Source organism: Quercus robur, chromosome 7, assembly GCF_932294415.1.
Source record: "Quercus robur chromosome 7, dhQueRobu3.1, whole genome shotgun sequence".
NCBI lineage: Eukaryota > Viridiplantae > Streptophyta > Magnoliopsida > Fagales > Fagaceae > Quercus > Quercus robur.
In genome coordinates this window covers 23604577-23619419 of record NC_065540.1, presented here as the reverse complement: position 1 = coordinate 23619419, position 14843 = coordinate 23604577, and the positions used below count along the sequence as shown (strand labels likewise).

The 14843-nt window shown below is 35.2% G+C and overlaps 1 protein-coding gene across 2 annotated transcripts; it reads left to right on the top strand.

Annotated features, from left to right (window-relative positions):
- The first annotated feature begins 249 nt into the window (after positions 1-249).
- On the top strand, positions 250-12823 carry LOC126692843 (carbon catabolite repressor protein 4 homolog 1). Of its 2 annotated transcripts, none has more exons than XM_050388644.1 (12): positions 250-952; positions 5621-6365; positions 7153-7239; positions 7316-7399; positions 7693-7779; positions 7878-7964; positions 8544-8597; positions 8694-8785; positions 8924-9038; positions 9261-9408; positions 9498-9652; positions 9918-10635. In XM_050388644.1, the coding sequence occupies exons 1-11, from the start codon at positions 795-797 to the stop codon at positions 9641-9643; spliced, it is 1803 nt and encodes a 600-aa protein (XP_050244601.1). In that variant the 5' UTR covers positions 250-794; the 3' UTR covers positions 9644-9652; positions 9918-10635. The 2 variants fall into 2 exon arrangements, with proteins under 2 accessions (XP_050244601.1, XP_050244600.1); XM_050388643.1 differs by lacking the exon at positions 9918-10635 and adding an exon at positions 12574-12823 and having other exon boundaries at positions 251-952.
- The last annotated feature ends 2020 nt before the right edge of the window (positions 12824-14843 follow it).

The following is a 14843-nucleotide window of genomic DNA, read 5'->3' as shown; positions in this document are numbered from 1 at the left end:
TTCCAAGCGTAAATTACAATCATTGTTGCCTTTTATTTTTCTCTAATTTTAGTTAATAAGGTTTTGATTTTAAATATGATATGATAATAAATATGATTAATGAATTTTAAAGCACAAATGAATATCTCAATTACTTTTTTTTTATCCTAAAAAGGAAAATAGTTTCGAGAGAGTTCAAAAAGAAAAAGATAAAAAGAAAATCTAAAGTCGTAGTATCGAATTAATATAAAAAGACCTCCCCAATTACTCTCCTCTTCTCTCTCTCTTTTTCTCTTTCTTTTTATTTTTCCATTATATGCACAGACCGATTACTTCTCTCACTTCTTCCTCTGTAAAACCCTAATTGTCAATTGCTCTCTCTCTCTCTCTCTCTCTCTCTTTATCTCTCTCTAAAACCCGAACTTTTCCCTCTCAATCTCTGTTGAATCTTCCATCGATCCACTTTACAATCACTTTCCAAAACCTAACCAACCATTTTTGATTTTTTTCAATCTCTCTCTCTCTCTGTGACCTGAGGCTGAAATCGGTTCACTCTTCTTTCAAGATCCGCAGCGAATTCGGTGACATTTCCAGAGTCGGGTTTCGGGTCCGGTCAAGGCTGGCGGGAATTCGGGTCAAGTAAATGGCGGATCCGCCTGGGTCCCGCCCTCTTCCACACGTGTGGTCTTCTCGAGGAAGCTTCCGAACTTGTGTCTTCTTCTTCCTTTTCTTCTTAGGGTTACAGAGCTGTGACGAGTGAAGCGAACGAAAGACATCAACAACAACGACAACAACACAAACCAACAAAAAAAAGCATGCTGAGCGTGCTGCGTGTGCACCTCCCTTCTGATATTCCCATTGTAGGCTGCGAACTCACGCCCTACGTTCTCCTCCGCCGCCCCGACAAGGGTGTCACCACCGACGATGTTCCCGATTCCTCCCCAATCGAAGGCCATTACTTGAGGTACAAGTGGTAAGTGACTCTATTTCCACTTAATGCTATTTAGTTTTCGGGTTTCGCTAGAATTTATTTATTTATTTATATATTTTTTGTTTTGCATATTAGCGCAATTTATAGTGTGCTATGCGAAGTCTATGTTTTTACTACATATAGTGTAAGGCTTGTATTTTTTGATAATTCGATAATTAATTACAATGGAGAGTAGGGATTTGAACCCTGGATGTCTTTGTTGGAATTTGTTGGAAATAGTGCCACTTGAACTACAAGGCTCTTGGCGCGATCTCGATAAGCTTAATTATAAGTGTTGAATATTATGGCAGTAGTTTTTTTAGATTTTTCGATGTGCTGTTGTGCTACGTGTCTTAAGCTTTACTATGTTTGAATGCTGGCAGAGAATTATGACAATAGAAATGGTTAACTGATAATTTGTGTTGGTTCTGAGTAATTATTCCCTCATAGGTCAGTAGAGGCATTTTATGTGCTCCTAAATCCCAAATACGAATGCAACCTAGTGAGTGTTGCTATCTTGTTTTTGCTCCTCGTGTTATGCGTGTATTGAGCTTAATTTGTCTACATAGTGAAGTACAGGTTTCGGCTTTCATGCTAGATACTGAGTTAGAAATAAGTTATTTCATCCTTAATTTTTGGCTAGCAAACATCAAAATGAAAAAAAATAATTCCATAAGAAATTTTCTCCTAGGTGTTAAGTTATTAAAATTTATGGAAGGTAATGGTTTGCTAATAGAGGATGTAAATCTATAAGTAAGTAGGGTTGTGGTGAAAATGTGATATTCCTTTTACGTTTGCTATTACAGTGTAGAAGCACAATGAACTTCACAATATATGCTGTAGAATATTTTCCTAAATTTAGTTGTTGTAATGATAAGCATATGGGTTTCAATTTTCTCAAGTTCATTTTGTTTGGATCTAAAGTCAACCCAAAAATGCTAGTTTACCCTAGCAATCTGCATCCTCAGTTTTGTTGCAAGACATTTCATTACTAAAAAAGTATAGTGATAAAGTAATTTGTAATTAGTATTGTCACATCATAGTTAAGATTGTTATTCATGGTTACCGATTTTATGGAATGGAGTGTAGAGTTGTAGTGCAACAAAATTGTTGGTGCCCCTCTCAATAGAGGGGTGTGCCTTGGAAACTTTGACCGAATGAATGGGGATCAATTGATAGACTTTTTTTTATTATTTTATATATATATATTGAGAAAGAGAATCCAGGATGAACTCTTTTTTCGTCCGCTATGCGCTGACTGGAATTGAGAGAGGACATGCAAAAATGGTGGGAGGAATTTTTATTTGAAGATAGTAGATAAACTATTTATTTATTGGGGGAAAAAAGCTTATAAAGAGAAAAGAAAAAGAAGATAGAGAGAGTCAGCTGTATTTTTTTTTTTTAATAAGTAAAAGCACATATTAATATTTCGAAGAAATGGTCCCTGCTGGGATCAAACCCATGTTCTCCTTTTAAGTATCAAAACCTAATAATGAATTCACACATTTATATTTCCTAGGCTACCATATCCTGACTGCATTGCATTGTACAAAACACACTTTTGTTATGTATAGCAGTTCCTCTTTTGCATATTAAAGTGATCCATGTATTGAGTAATTTTTGTATGAAAATACCTTCAAGGCAACTTTTGAGTTGGTATTATTTTCTGTGTAAAGGAAGAAAAAATCTGAATTTGAACCCAGTAGAGGAATTGAGAAGATTAAACTTTATACTAGAAGATACATTTAAGAGATGGTCACTAACACATCGTTTGGGAGTTCATAAAATAATGGAACGGAATGAAATGAGTAAATCATACATGAATGGGATGGGATGAATTTAAGTAGTGGAAAGGAATGAAATTGAATTAAGTAATATTGTTTGGATGCTTTAAAATAAAGGAATGGAAATTAAGTAACCTTGTTTGGGAGTAACATAGAGGGAAAAGAATGAAATCATTTTATAACAATATTATTATTAGACCTTTATTTTAAAATAAAGGGTTGAATATATAAGGGTATTTTGGTAGTTTCAATGAAAATTTCATTAAATGTAATTCCATTCCCTCCAATTCCTCCCAATTTTGGGGGGAATGAAAATTTGAAGTTTGAGGGAATAAAGAGGAATGAGTATTCCCTCCTACCCATTTCATTCCCTCTTACTTAAACTTCCAAATAAGGGAATGATCATTCCCTCCATTAAAACTCCCAAATAAGGGAATGGAAGGAATATTCCAAAATAATTGCTTTCATTCTATTCCATTCAATTCCTTCTCCTTCTCCCAAACAGAGTGCAAGTATTGCTCTATGAAAGAATAAAAGTGTAAATGGAAGAGTTTATGGAAGACTGACTTTTGAATCTTGCTCAATTGACTTCTAAAGTAGTGTTTGGCCCTTAAATTACTAAGTGAACGAATAGCTTTCAAGATGAAACCATAGTAATAATATCTAGATGGTTCCACTTGCTGAACTTAAATCACCTAGAAACTATGATTTTCAAGACACATGCTCTTGACATCTAGTGTTGTTTTGGACACTAATTATAGCCCTCATTTACTTAAGAAAGTGTGGAATTTTAAGAGCATTCTGCATCTTTGTGATAAATTTAATATAACAAATTGAAGAAACATTGGAATCTCACATGGTATGAAAAAAAAAAGGTTCTTTGTGGTAAAATTTTGGGAGATTCTTATTTAAAAAGAAAAAGGAATTTTGGTGGCGAGTGAGTTCAAAAGGATAGTTAAACCTAGAAAATAGATCTAGTGCTTTCCCAGTAAAGAAAGTAAGAAAATATGGGGGCTAGTGAGTTCTAGGAGGCAACAGGTTTGTTCAACTTTGAAATTAGATCTAGTGCTTACCCAATAAAGAGAGTGAGAAAAGCTGGGGTTGAGTTGTAGAAGGCAACTTTGGCATAATACATGAAACAGATAATATGTGTATCATTATCAATTACTTGGGATTTCTTACTTAAGAAGGGAAAAAGAAGCTATAGTGTTAGGGATGTGAAAGAAAGTATGAATCATGGGAAACAGTTCTAGTGAATAATGAAAAAAATGATCTTAAACCAAAAGAAGAATCTAGAACCAGTGTGCTGAACAAGGTGAATTTTGAAGCATTTGGGTTGTGTTATTATAGATGCATAACTTGACTATTTTTTATTGGTAAGTTAGCTGCATCCTGTGAGTTTTGAACCACAACCTCACCCTCCTTGATTCAGCACTTAGTTATGTGAGAGAAGCATCTAGCATCCCTATAATATAAGGTGATAGAGACCACTAACCAGGGATGCTGGTAGGAAATCTATGAATTCTTTGGAATGCATGCTACATCCCTTTAATATGCAGAAATGGCTGTCAGCTTTGGCATCATGATAGGTCTTAACATTTTCTTTATGTAAATTATCATAGTATTATGTGCAGCATAATCATGTGACAATGCATGATAGTACTCTAGCACCTTGTTAAGATACTGCATCATTTTTAAGTTATAGAAGTTTTGCCCTCTACCTCATCAAAAGGTTTATGGCTTTCTGCTGGATTAGTTAATAGTAAAGATCGCTATCTTGAGCTTTATGCATGTTCAGCAGTCAAGGATGCTTGCATCTTTGAGGTTTTGTGGGTTCCAAAAGGGGGTACTGTTAGAGTGTGGAATTTAAGGTTTTATAGAGCGTTTGAAGATTGGAAGTTGGATGCTTCTTATTCTCTATTTCAGCTTATTCAACCTCGAATTCCTCGGGGTGACAGGAGAGATACTCTTTGCTGGCGGCTAAAAGGGGATGGAGAGTTCGACACCCGGTCTTACTACCATGAGATTCGGGGTGCCTTGAATTCTTTATTTCCTTGGAAGGGTGTTTGGAAACCAAAAATTCCTAAGCGTGTGGCGTTCTTTCTGTGGACTGTTGCACATGGTCGAATCCTCACTTTGGATAATCTAATGCTTAAGGGTAGCCCTTTGGCTAATTGGTGTTGTATGTGTTGCTGTGATGGGGAGTCGGTAGACCACCTTCTTCTTTATTGTCCTGTTACTCATTTTCTATGGGCTTTCATGCTTCAGGCTTTTGGTATTCATTGGGTTATGTCGGGTTCGGTGGCGGGTTTGTTATCTAGTTGGCATCAATGGCTTGGGAAGCTTAATTTGGAGATTTGGAATTTGGTTCCAAGGTGCTTAATGTGGATTGTGTGGTTGGAGCGAAATCGTCAATCTTTTGAAGATAAAGAGAAAACGTTGGTGGAGTTAAAGATTTTATGCCAACGCAGTCTAATGGAGTGGTCTCGTTGTTGGGGTTTTACTGAGTGTTCTTCTCTCTCTGAGTTTATGCCTTCCCTTAGCTTAGTTTCTTGACATCTCTCTTGCTGTTGTGTTGTGTTGTGTTGTGTTGTGCTGTTGTTCATCATCATGAACATCGTGTAATTCTCATTTATTTTTTTCCCTCTTTAATATAAGTTTTCTGATTACCTATCAAAAAAAAGTTAATAGTGAATGTTAGAGGAATAGATATTTCCTTCTAAGATTTAGTTGTTTCAAAAATTTCTCTTTGCTGTCAGATATGTCCCATTTTACTTATTGAGTGATTCTATATATTTTGTATTTGTTACTGAATGGTTTGAAACAAGAGTCTAGCCTGTAGTTTTTGACATGTTATTTGTTGTCATATTTCTGGGTTTTTTTGCAGGTATCGCATACAAAGTGATAAAAAAGTTGCTGTCTGTAGTGTACATCCATCTGAGCAAGCTACATTGCAGTGCCTAGGTTGTGTCAAGGCCAAAATACCTGTTGCCAAAAGTTACCATTGCTCTCCTAAGTGCTTCTCAGATGCATGGCAGCATCATCGTGTTCTACATGACCGTGCTGCAAGTGCTGTAAATGAAAATGGAAGTGAAGAGGAGGAGTTATTTGGCCGCTTCAATAGCTCAGGATCTGCAGCTAGCTTATCTGGTTCTGCATCAGCTACTAGCTTGACAAATGGTTCAACACCTTTGTATCCTGCTGCTGTTACACAAAGGAGTGGGGGTGAAACTTGGTTTGAAGTTGGTCGCTCTAAAACATATACACCAACAGCTGATGATATTGGTCATGTTCTTAAGTTCGAATGTGTTGTAGTAGAGGCTGAAACAAAATCACTCGTGGGGCAGGTCAACACTATATTAACTTCTCGTGTCATTCCAGCTCCGTCGCCTAGTCCACGTCGTTTAGTACCAGTAAGTGGAGTAGATGTGATTGGACATCTAGATTCCGATGGCCGTCTTTCATCCTCAGGAACTTTCACTGTGCTCTCTTACAACATTTTGTCTGATGTGTATGCCACAAATGAACTATACAGTTACTGCCCCTCTTGGGCTCTTTCTTGGCCTTATCGCAGACAAAATTTGTTAAGAGAAATAGTTGGCTACCGTGCAGATATTGTTTGTCTTCAGGAGGTATGCAAGCAGAATTATAAATTGTTTGATGACAATATTAGGGTCTGATTATTGGACCAATGCTAGCAAGTTTTTGAAATTTCAGTTTAGAATACTCATTTTATGGAATTTGTTTTACTTGATAGAGGTGTAAGGAAGCTAAAATCATCACTATTAGGCATAGTGAGATCTGATTTAAGGTTGCTATTATGCACTTTTAGCTGCAACATCTGAAGTGCTTGAATATTCAAAAAATTGGGGGTGGGGGAAAATTCAATCACGGGGTAGCTTATTCTATAGTCTGACAATTTCCAGAGTCCCAAATGACCATTAGGTTTTTTAAAACTTGGAATTACTCAACAACTCTTGATGAGTTTTTGACTACGATTTGTCAATATGGAACCTTGTGATGTTTTAGGTATAGAAATTGGTCTTGGCCTCCTTTAATTAAGCGTAAATCTTAAAATGTGGAAACATTTCTTTTCATTGATATTTTTGATGTGGCACACAACGTATTATATTGATGTTCCAAAGGATTTATTTGCTGCTGTCACTGTATTCTTCTGACTTTATCAATGCCACTTGAGATAGTAAGACATGATCCTCCAATGCAATTTATAATGAATCACAGATAATTAATGTTAAGGAGAGGCAGTAGAACTTTGTCTTAGCAATTTCTGTTTCAATTGGTTCCCTCATTTTTAATTTATAACGTGAGACTAAAATATCTCTGGCTTAGGACTTCTACTTGTAAACTGAGTGTGGAGCATGCCTTGGTCTGAACTAATGTATAGCTTCTTCATTTCAGGTTCAAAGTGATCACTATGAGGAGTTTTTTGCTCCTGAGCTGGACAAACACGGTTATGTTGGTCTATATAAGAGAAAGACAAACGAGGTTATTTGAATACTTTTCATTTTTGTAATAGCTTTTGAAACTCTGTGTTATTGAACTGTATTCCTCTTGATTGCAGGTTTACAGTGGAAATACAAATACAATTGACGGTTGTGCCACATTTTTCCGTAGAGACAGATTTTCACATGTTAAAAAATATGAGGTCTGGATTTGTCTTGCTTGTCTTTGATGAAAGAAAGAGAACAAACAACGAATAAAATAATCAATATCTGTGATGCACGCATTGTTGTTTTAGAACCAATAACAATTATTACTTTGAAACTGGTTTGGAGGAATCTTCTCCGATCCATTATGTGGCAATTCATAAAACCATCCATGTGTAAAGACAAAGTGTCCTTCTTGATCTAAATATAATGGCAGTGCTTCATAATTTAAAATATGTAAAGACAGTGTATAAGTGTCGTATGATCTGATTTGACTTTTGCTTGTGTGCAGGTTGAATTTAACAAGGCTGCGCAGTCTTGGACAGATAGTCAATTGCCAAGTGCACAGAAGAAAACTGCTTTAAATCGATTGTTTAAGGTGGCATGATCTATACTTTCTTTCTGGGTATTGTGCCTAGATCTTGTGTGTTTTATGTTGGCCCAATGATGCTCATGTGAGTTTATTTATGTTAATAGGATAATGTTGCACTGATAGTGGTTCTGGAAGCAAAATTCAGTAATCAGGGAGCTGATAATCCTGGGAAACGCCAGCTTCTTTGTGTGGTAGGAATTCCTGTTTTTGTTCTTTCTATTTGGTGATTTCTGTGATACCTTGTTTATTCTACTCAATATGAGTTTATGCATCCCCCCCCCCTCCTAATTCGCGTGGGAGTGAATTGGCAAGTTGCTTTTCTGTGACCAGTAGTTGGCTGTTGAGTGATGGCCATGGGCCAACTCCAGTCCAGGCCAAGTGTTTTTCAGTTGTCATTACCGTATCAAGTTCTCTTACATGTGTTGTTGTGGCTTCTCTCTCTTATTGTTGATTAGGTTGATTTAAGGATAACATTATGTAGAGGTTGAGATATAATTTCCTTGTGGTTTTTTTTTTTTTTTTTTTTTTTTTTTTTTTTTTTTTTTTTTTGGGAAACCTTCATGGTTCATCAAGTTAATAGTAAGATTTATAGTACAAAGGCCTAAATAGAAATTATTATTTTAGTGATTTTGAAAATACATGATATGCAATCCCTTGAGTTAGTGAGGTAGGTACCTTTATTTCTTCTCCTTCTATCCTGCCTGCTTCCCATTCCACAGGCATGTTTGATGGCAAATGGTAACCACATTTTTATTGCTTTTGGGCTACAGGCAAATACGCATGTAAATGTTCACCAAGATTTAAAGGACGTAAAACTGTGGCAGGTAACACTTTTTCGTTTGGTCTTTATTTTTAGCCTTGTACCTTATTCAAATCATCAAATCATATTCATTTTGGTGATTGCTCGTTTGTCAAATTAGGTTCATACTCTCCTAAAAGGATTGGAGAAAATAGCTGCCAGTGCAGACATTCCAATGTTGGTTTGTGGGGACTTTAATTCAGTTCCTGGAAGGTCTGTCAACTGATATGACATTATTTTAATTTATTTCTCTTTTTGTTATCTTATTTTTGCCGAGGATATATATCAGATGATGTAGGACTTCTATAAGTATTGATGTGTTATATTAAGGTAGTGCTAATTTTGTTGCAGTGCTCCTCATGCGCTTCTTGCTATGGGAAAGGTAGATCCATTGCATCCAGACTTGGCAGCAGATCCTCTGGGTATCCTGCGTCCCAACAGCAAGCTGGTGCATCAGTTGCCACTTGTAATATTTCTTTCCTTATGCGTGGGTTCTACAGCATACTCATTGTGGATGCACTTTTTTCTTTGTGCTAGAATTTTGGTTAAACTAGGAAAGGCAAGAAATAAGAAAAGAGGGCCGTGGGGAGAGGGAGAAAAAGAGGGGGGGGGGGGGGAAGGGGAGGTTGCTTTTTATTTTTTATTTTTATAATGGCTATTTCTGGGTGTGACTTTCATACATCTACAGGTCAGTGCTTACTCATCCTTTGCAAGAATGGGGGTTGGTATTGGTTTGGAACAGCAGAGAAGGAGGTTGGATCCCACAACAAATGAACCCTTATTTACAAACTGCACTAGAGATTTTATTGGAACACTAGATTACATATTTTACACAGGTGAGCTTTTTGTGCAATATTGTTTCATATATTAATTTTGTGATTTTTTTCCTCTCATTTAGATGTTAAGCTATGTGTTGTGGTTTCAGCGGACTCTTTGACGGTGGAATCCTTATTGGAGCTCTTGGATGAGGAGAGCTTGAGGAAAGACACAGCACTTCCTTCTCCAGAGTGGTCCTCCGATCATATTGCACTCTTAGCGGAATTTCGCTGCATGCCTAGAGTTAGACGTTGACATTTCACAGTAAGCAATTATTATCTTTGCTTTTATCTGATTTATCTGTCTGTTTACCTGCTTTATATATATATTGGTTGATTCTACCAAAGCTTGAAAAATAATACCAGGCTTTTATCTTGGTTAGGATTTGTGATTGATGGTTGCATTTTTAATGAAAATATTCTATTTTTTTCTTTTATTAGTAATAAAAATTGTATTCAAACTAAATTTCACAAGTATGCTGGTATATCCTCATGTAATTTGTATTCTGTTTTCTACTATTGATCCACAGCATCTGATTGTTTGTCACATTATTGGGCTTTTGAGTCCTGGTCAGTTAGAGCCAAACCAAGAGAAATTGTTGGTGTTTGGGCAGATTGGACGCAGAACAAAACATGCTTCCAATTTTTATCCAAGTTTTTTTGTAAGGAAGATGTGGACAATGGAAAATAATTTACTGATCTGTCCCCACAAAAACATGTCATTAATTATGGGATATTAAAAATTAGAAAGCTACACAGAAGGATTGACCAAAACAGTCTATAGGTGAAGAATATTTGTTTTAATCATCTTGGCTTGTTTTGGCCATGTCCGCCAAAATATTTGTTTTGGTACAGAAAAATTTCAAACTAGTTACCAAGTAGTCGATTATGGTGATGATTATGAGAGGGTTGGCGACAAATTCAGATCTGGGGGCCCTATGTCAGTAGCTGCACACAATTATGGTGACGATTACAAGAATGAGTTTGAAATTGTGCATTTTTTATTCAAATTATAAGAGTGAGAAGGGGAGAAAACATAGATTTATGGATAAGAAGAGAATTGGTGCTTTGAGAATCTATGCTCTATCATTAAATAGTGGTTTTCTCTTGTTGAGTTGAAACCTGTAGAAATTGTGATGGCAAATGGTTTTGTTTCTCTTGGAGCCCTCTTTTGGTTTCTCTGTTTGCTCACATCTCCATGTGTAACATCTAGCCATGTAATATACTTCATTTTTTTTTTTACTCTTTCATGATGGTATTGAATTCGTTTTTCTTGGAGCACTCTTGTGGTTTCTCTGTTCGCCCACATCTCCATATGTCTAGCCGTGTGATATACTTAGGATACGTTTGATATGCTGTAATAGCTCCTGTAATAGAATAGTTATTTAAGTGTAATAGCAAGTCAGTCATTTGGTTGCATCTTTATTACATGGATTAGTTATTACATTGGAATGACTATTCTTTAAATTAAAGAATAGCTATTTCTCTTTAAAATGGATGTAATAGCTATTTCTTAGTGCATATAATAGATTTTAAAATTAATATATTTCCAAAAATATAAAGTTTCCTTATACATCATATTTTACAAGCTTTCCATATGTAACAACCAAACTTATGAATAATAATAGTTATTTCATTACAATGTCTTCTATTCCTAGTAATAAAGTTTACTATTCCTAATATAATCTACATTCAGTGTACCAAACATACCCTTAATATTTTTTTCTCTTTCATGATCGTAATCTCTTGATTCCAATTGGGTATTGGGCTGGTGGCATGGCTTAAATTTATAAGGGCCCTTTACAACCAAGCTTTAGTCCCAAAATTTTGGGTTAGTTATGGATGCTCAATAGACTAATCATGGGTGGTAACGTGTATTCTATTTCGTCTTTCTATTCTATTCGAAGTAATACTCTTTGTTACCTTTTTAATTGATGTTATTTTTTTCTACTAATGATTTTATTTTAAGTTTTTCTCACCTTTTTTTGGTTCACTTGACTGGAATCAACATGCTCCTTGTTAGTAGTCATTGGTGCATTAACTCCTCTACAAATGACCAAATCATTTCAAGTGACTCTCCCTCATCTTTTCATCAATAAGGGTCACCCCTATCTTTAAGCAAATTTCCTTGTTTTGAATCATACCATTCTCTGTGTCATTCTACTTATATATCTTAACATTCATATTTCAGACACTAATTTTATGATATTGATTTTTCATAGCCCAACATTTATTATCATAAAGCTTAGTTGGTCTTATGGCAATCCTATAAACTTTTCCTTATTAACTTAATAGGCATTCTACAATCATAAAATACTTATACAATTCACATCCTTATCAATCTCTGCATCCATATGAATTATTGATCAAAGATATCGAAGGCTATTGCTCTTTGGTATCTCTTGACCATCAAGTCTTTCAATCCCATTCTTGTTTTTTTACTAAACTAAACTTACTTTCCATGTACTCTGTTTTAGTCATATTAAGTCGAAAGCCTATAAATTAAGTATTTCCCCAAATTTCTAACTTGAAATTAACTCCACTCCACGGCTAGTTTCATCTACTATTATCTGCAAAAGGCACGTACCAGGGAATTCATCTTGAATTTGTATAGAGGTAATCTTGAAATAGTACACTAGTACACATTGTTGTTGAAATATATTGTTCCAATGGTCAACCTGAAACAGCCATTGGTAGTGTTTACAAGCTCTAGTTCAAAAGGCTCCTCTCCCCATGAAAATTAAGAAAACTTGACGGTACAGCCTTGGGTTCAAAACCTTCTGGGATGTATCTAAACTTACCCAAAAAACATTAGTTGTAAGATGTGGTTCCAATTGTAATTATTTAGGCTAGTTCATGTGTATTTTCACGAAGTAGTCTTGTTGCAATAAAATTATTTTGACCTATCAAAAATAATTTTCTGGTGGTCCTAGTAATCAAAATTTATTAAATATATTGTAACTAAACTAGTTTAGTTTGTTATTTGCACAATAGATTCTGGTTCCTGTGGATTAAAACACTGCACATTCCAAATGTTAGGTCTGGATGAGCCTCTTTGGAGTTAACTTACCCTCTTGGCAAGTTTGCTGGGGCTACAGTGAGAATTAAATGGCATAATATGTTGTGTACTTGACACGTTTATGTGGTTCATGTCTTAATGTCCACCTCAATGGCTGTGTATTTCAGGAGTGGAGACACCCAAGAAAAAGGCCAAGAGAAGCTGTTGCATAAAGATAAGTTATTGTAAGAATTGTAGATCATGCTTGGGTTCCTCCTCAGGTATCTCTTTGTGGGAATCCTTGCTATGATCTGCTTTGTATTATGCCACCTTTTTCTCATAGAAAAATTATGATTATCCCTTATCCAATTGCGTTTGCCTTTGCCTTTTTGTTTTTCCAATAGAAATCCAATTAGAATTTTCACCAGTTCAACATAACTTATGATCTCAGTGCTTTAGTGGCCTATAATTGTATGCCTTACTCTCGTCTTTGGTTCTTCCATGTTTCCAAGTTTTCAATTGCAGCGTTGAGGGGAGTAAATACAAGGAATAATTTTTTTAGGTTTTAATTTTCTTTTTTTATATTTGCAACCAAACTGCATTATGCCAATAACTGGGATGAGTTGGGGTTCAAGAGATGCAGCTTCCACTTACCAATTTTAATTACGAAGTACAAAAGAAAAAGATATAAAGAAGAAATAAGGGAAGACAATAAATGGTGGCTGTGGCCTGTGGAGTACCATAAGTAAACTTGAAAATGTAGGCCTTTCTCAAGTTAATCTCAAATATGTAATAACTTGCTTGGGGGTCCATTCTAGCAATGAGGGTTGTTTGGCATTGCGCTCTTTGATTTCTTCAAGGTTGTGTATCCCATGGGAATATAAGTATATTAGTTACTGTAAATCATATTAGCCAATTCCTCAATTTCTTGATTAAGCGTCGAAAGAAATTAAGTTGAAAAAGGATAAACAAATCGAGAAGAAGAGGATTCAAAGGGAAGTGGCGGTGACTATTCTCAACCTTGAGTTTTTGAGATTGCTTTGCAGTTCATAATCTCATAATTTGTTTATTGGGTGGCACGTGGGATCCAGTGTTTTCTTAGCTTATTTTGCGATATAAAATTTTTAACCTTCATTACAATAATACTTGTATCTTATACCTTGTGGGCCTCTAAACGAGTTCAAGGCCCTTTTACCCTTCTCTTTTAATCGAGCTAAACTTTTGAAATGCTATTTGGTCGTTAAGTCTTGGTCTTGTATATATTCGTTTACCCTTGGGTTGTTTCCTAATGACACGTCCAACTAGGGTTTTTTTTTTTTTTTTTTTTTTTTTTTTTTTTTTTTTTTTTTTTTTTTTTTTTTTTTTTGGGTTTTTGACAAATAGGTTTAAATGTATATTTAGATGTGGTTATATTCCATTGCTTTGCAGAATTATACTATTTGAAGGAGACATGGGCTGGGCTAGGGACTTCCTGGTTCATCTCTATGGTTTCTCTTAAAAGGGGAGATCATCAAACGTTACCAGCATCCTTTAGATAACCATTGATTGTGTATCACCAACTGTCGATGCGTTTGATACAATTGAACTTGTTCCTCAACCTACAATTTTTAGAACATAGCCCTTTAGCACACTAGAGGAAACAATCTCCTAACACACCAAAAAGCCAATCTTGGAAGGTTATTCTTGTCAAATCTTAATCTCATTCTACCCTATGAAGAGTCATTTGTTTCCTTGGCCAAGGCATATGCCTTTTTGTACTGATTTAACCATTGTAGCACATTTGGATTTGGTAAGCTCCCCTGGTTTGGCATCAGCTGGACTAAAGGTAGTTTCTCAACATGGTTCAATTTAATTCAGTCAAACCAGATAGTTTATGTGATAGCATCTCTTTTTAAACCATTCACCTACGCTATAAAATCCTTTAGAACCCCAAGCATTTGATTGGGATTGGCATGTGATGGAAACTTTATATATATATATATATATATATTTATATATATATATATATATATATATTCTTAAACATTTCCATAACTGGTTTGAGGCACCAAAACTTATTTTTATGCTTTTAATAAAAAAGAAGAGTTTTATTATACTAGGATGACAATGAGGTAGGATAAGGTTGGATCTTGGGTGCTTTGTTCTTGCCTCATAGAAGAGCTTCCCTACTCTATCTCTACAGGTCGGGGCAACCTATCCCATTATGTCGCCACCTCACAAGATCTTATCATACATTGCGTTGTCTTGCTCCTTACATAATTTTAAAAATAATATATTGACAAGTTAATAAAAAAATAAATTATCAATAATAAACAATATTTCATAACATAAATCAAAAAAAAATTACCAAGCAATAAAACTCAATAAATTTATTAAATATACTCTCTATCTCTCAAATCAAGTGGTTGAAAAAAAAAGTAAAGAAAGAACTAAAATAATACTAAAAAATAATAATTAA

What these genes read in the sequence shown, in the direction of transcription:
- LOC126692843 (XM_050388643.1), top strand. Translation starts at nt 795, where the DNA reads ATGCTGAGCGTGCTGCGTGTGCACCTCCCTTCTGATATTCCCATTGTA. An exon ending in CACATGTTAAAAAATATGAG is followed by an intron (nt 7,400 to 7,692) that starts GTCTGGATTTGT and finishes GCTTGTGTGCAG; the next exon opens with GTTGAATTTAACAAGGCTGC. An exon ending in AACGCCAGCTTCTTTGTGTG is followed by an intron (nt 7,965 to 8,543) that starts GTAGGAATTCCT and finishes TTTGGGCTACAG; the next exon opens with GCAAATACGCATGTAAATGT.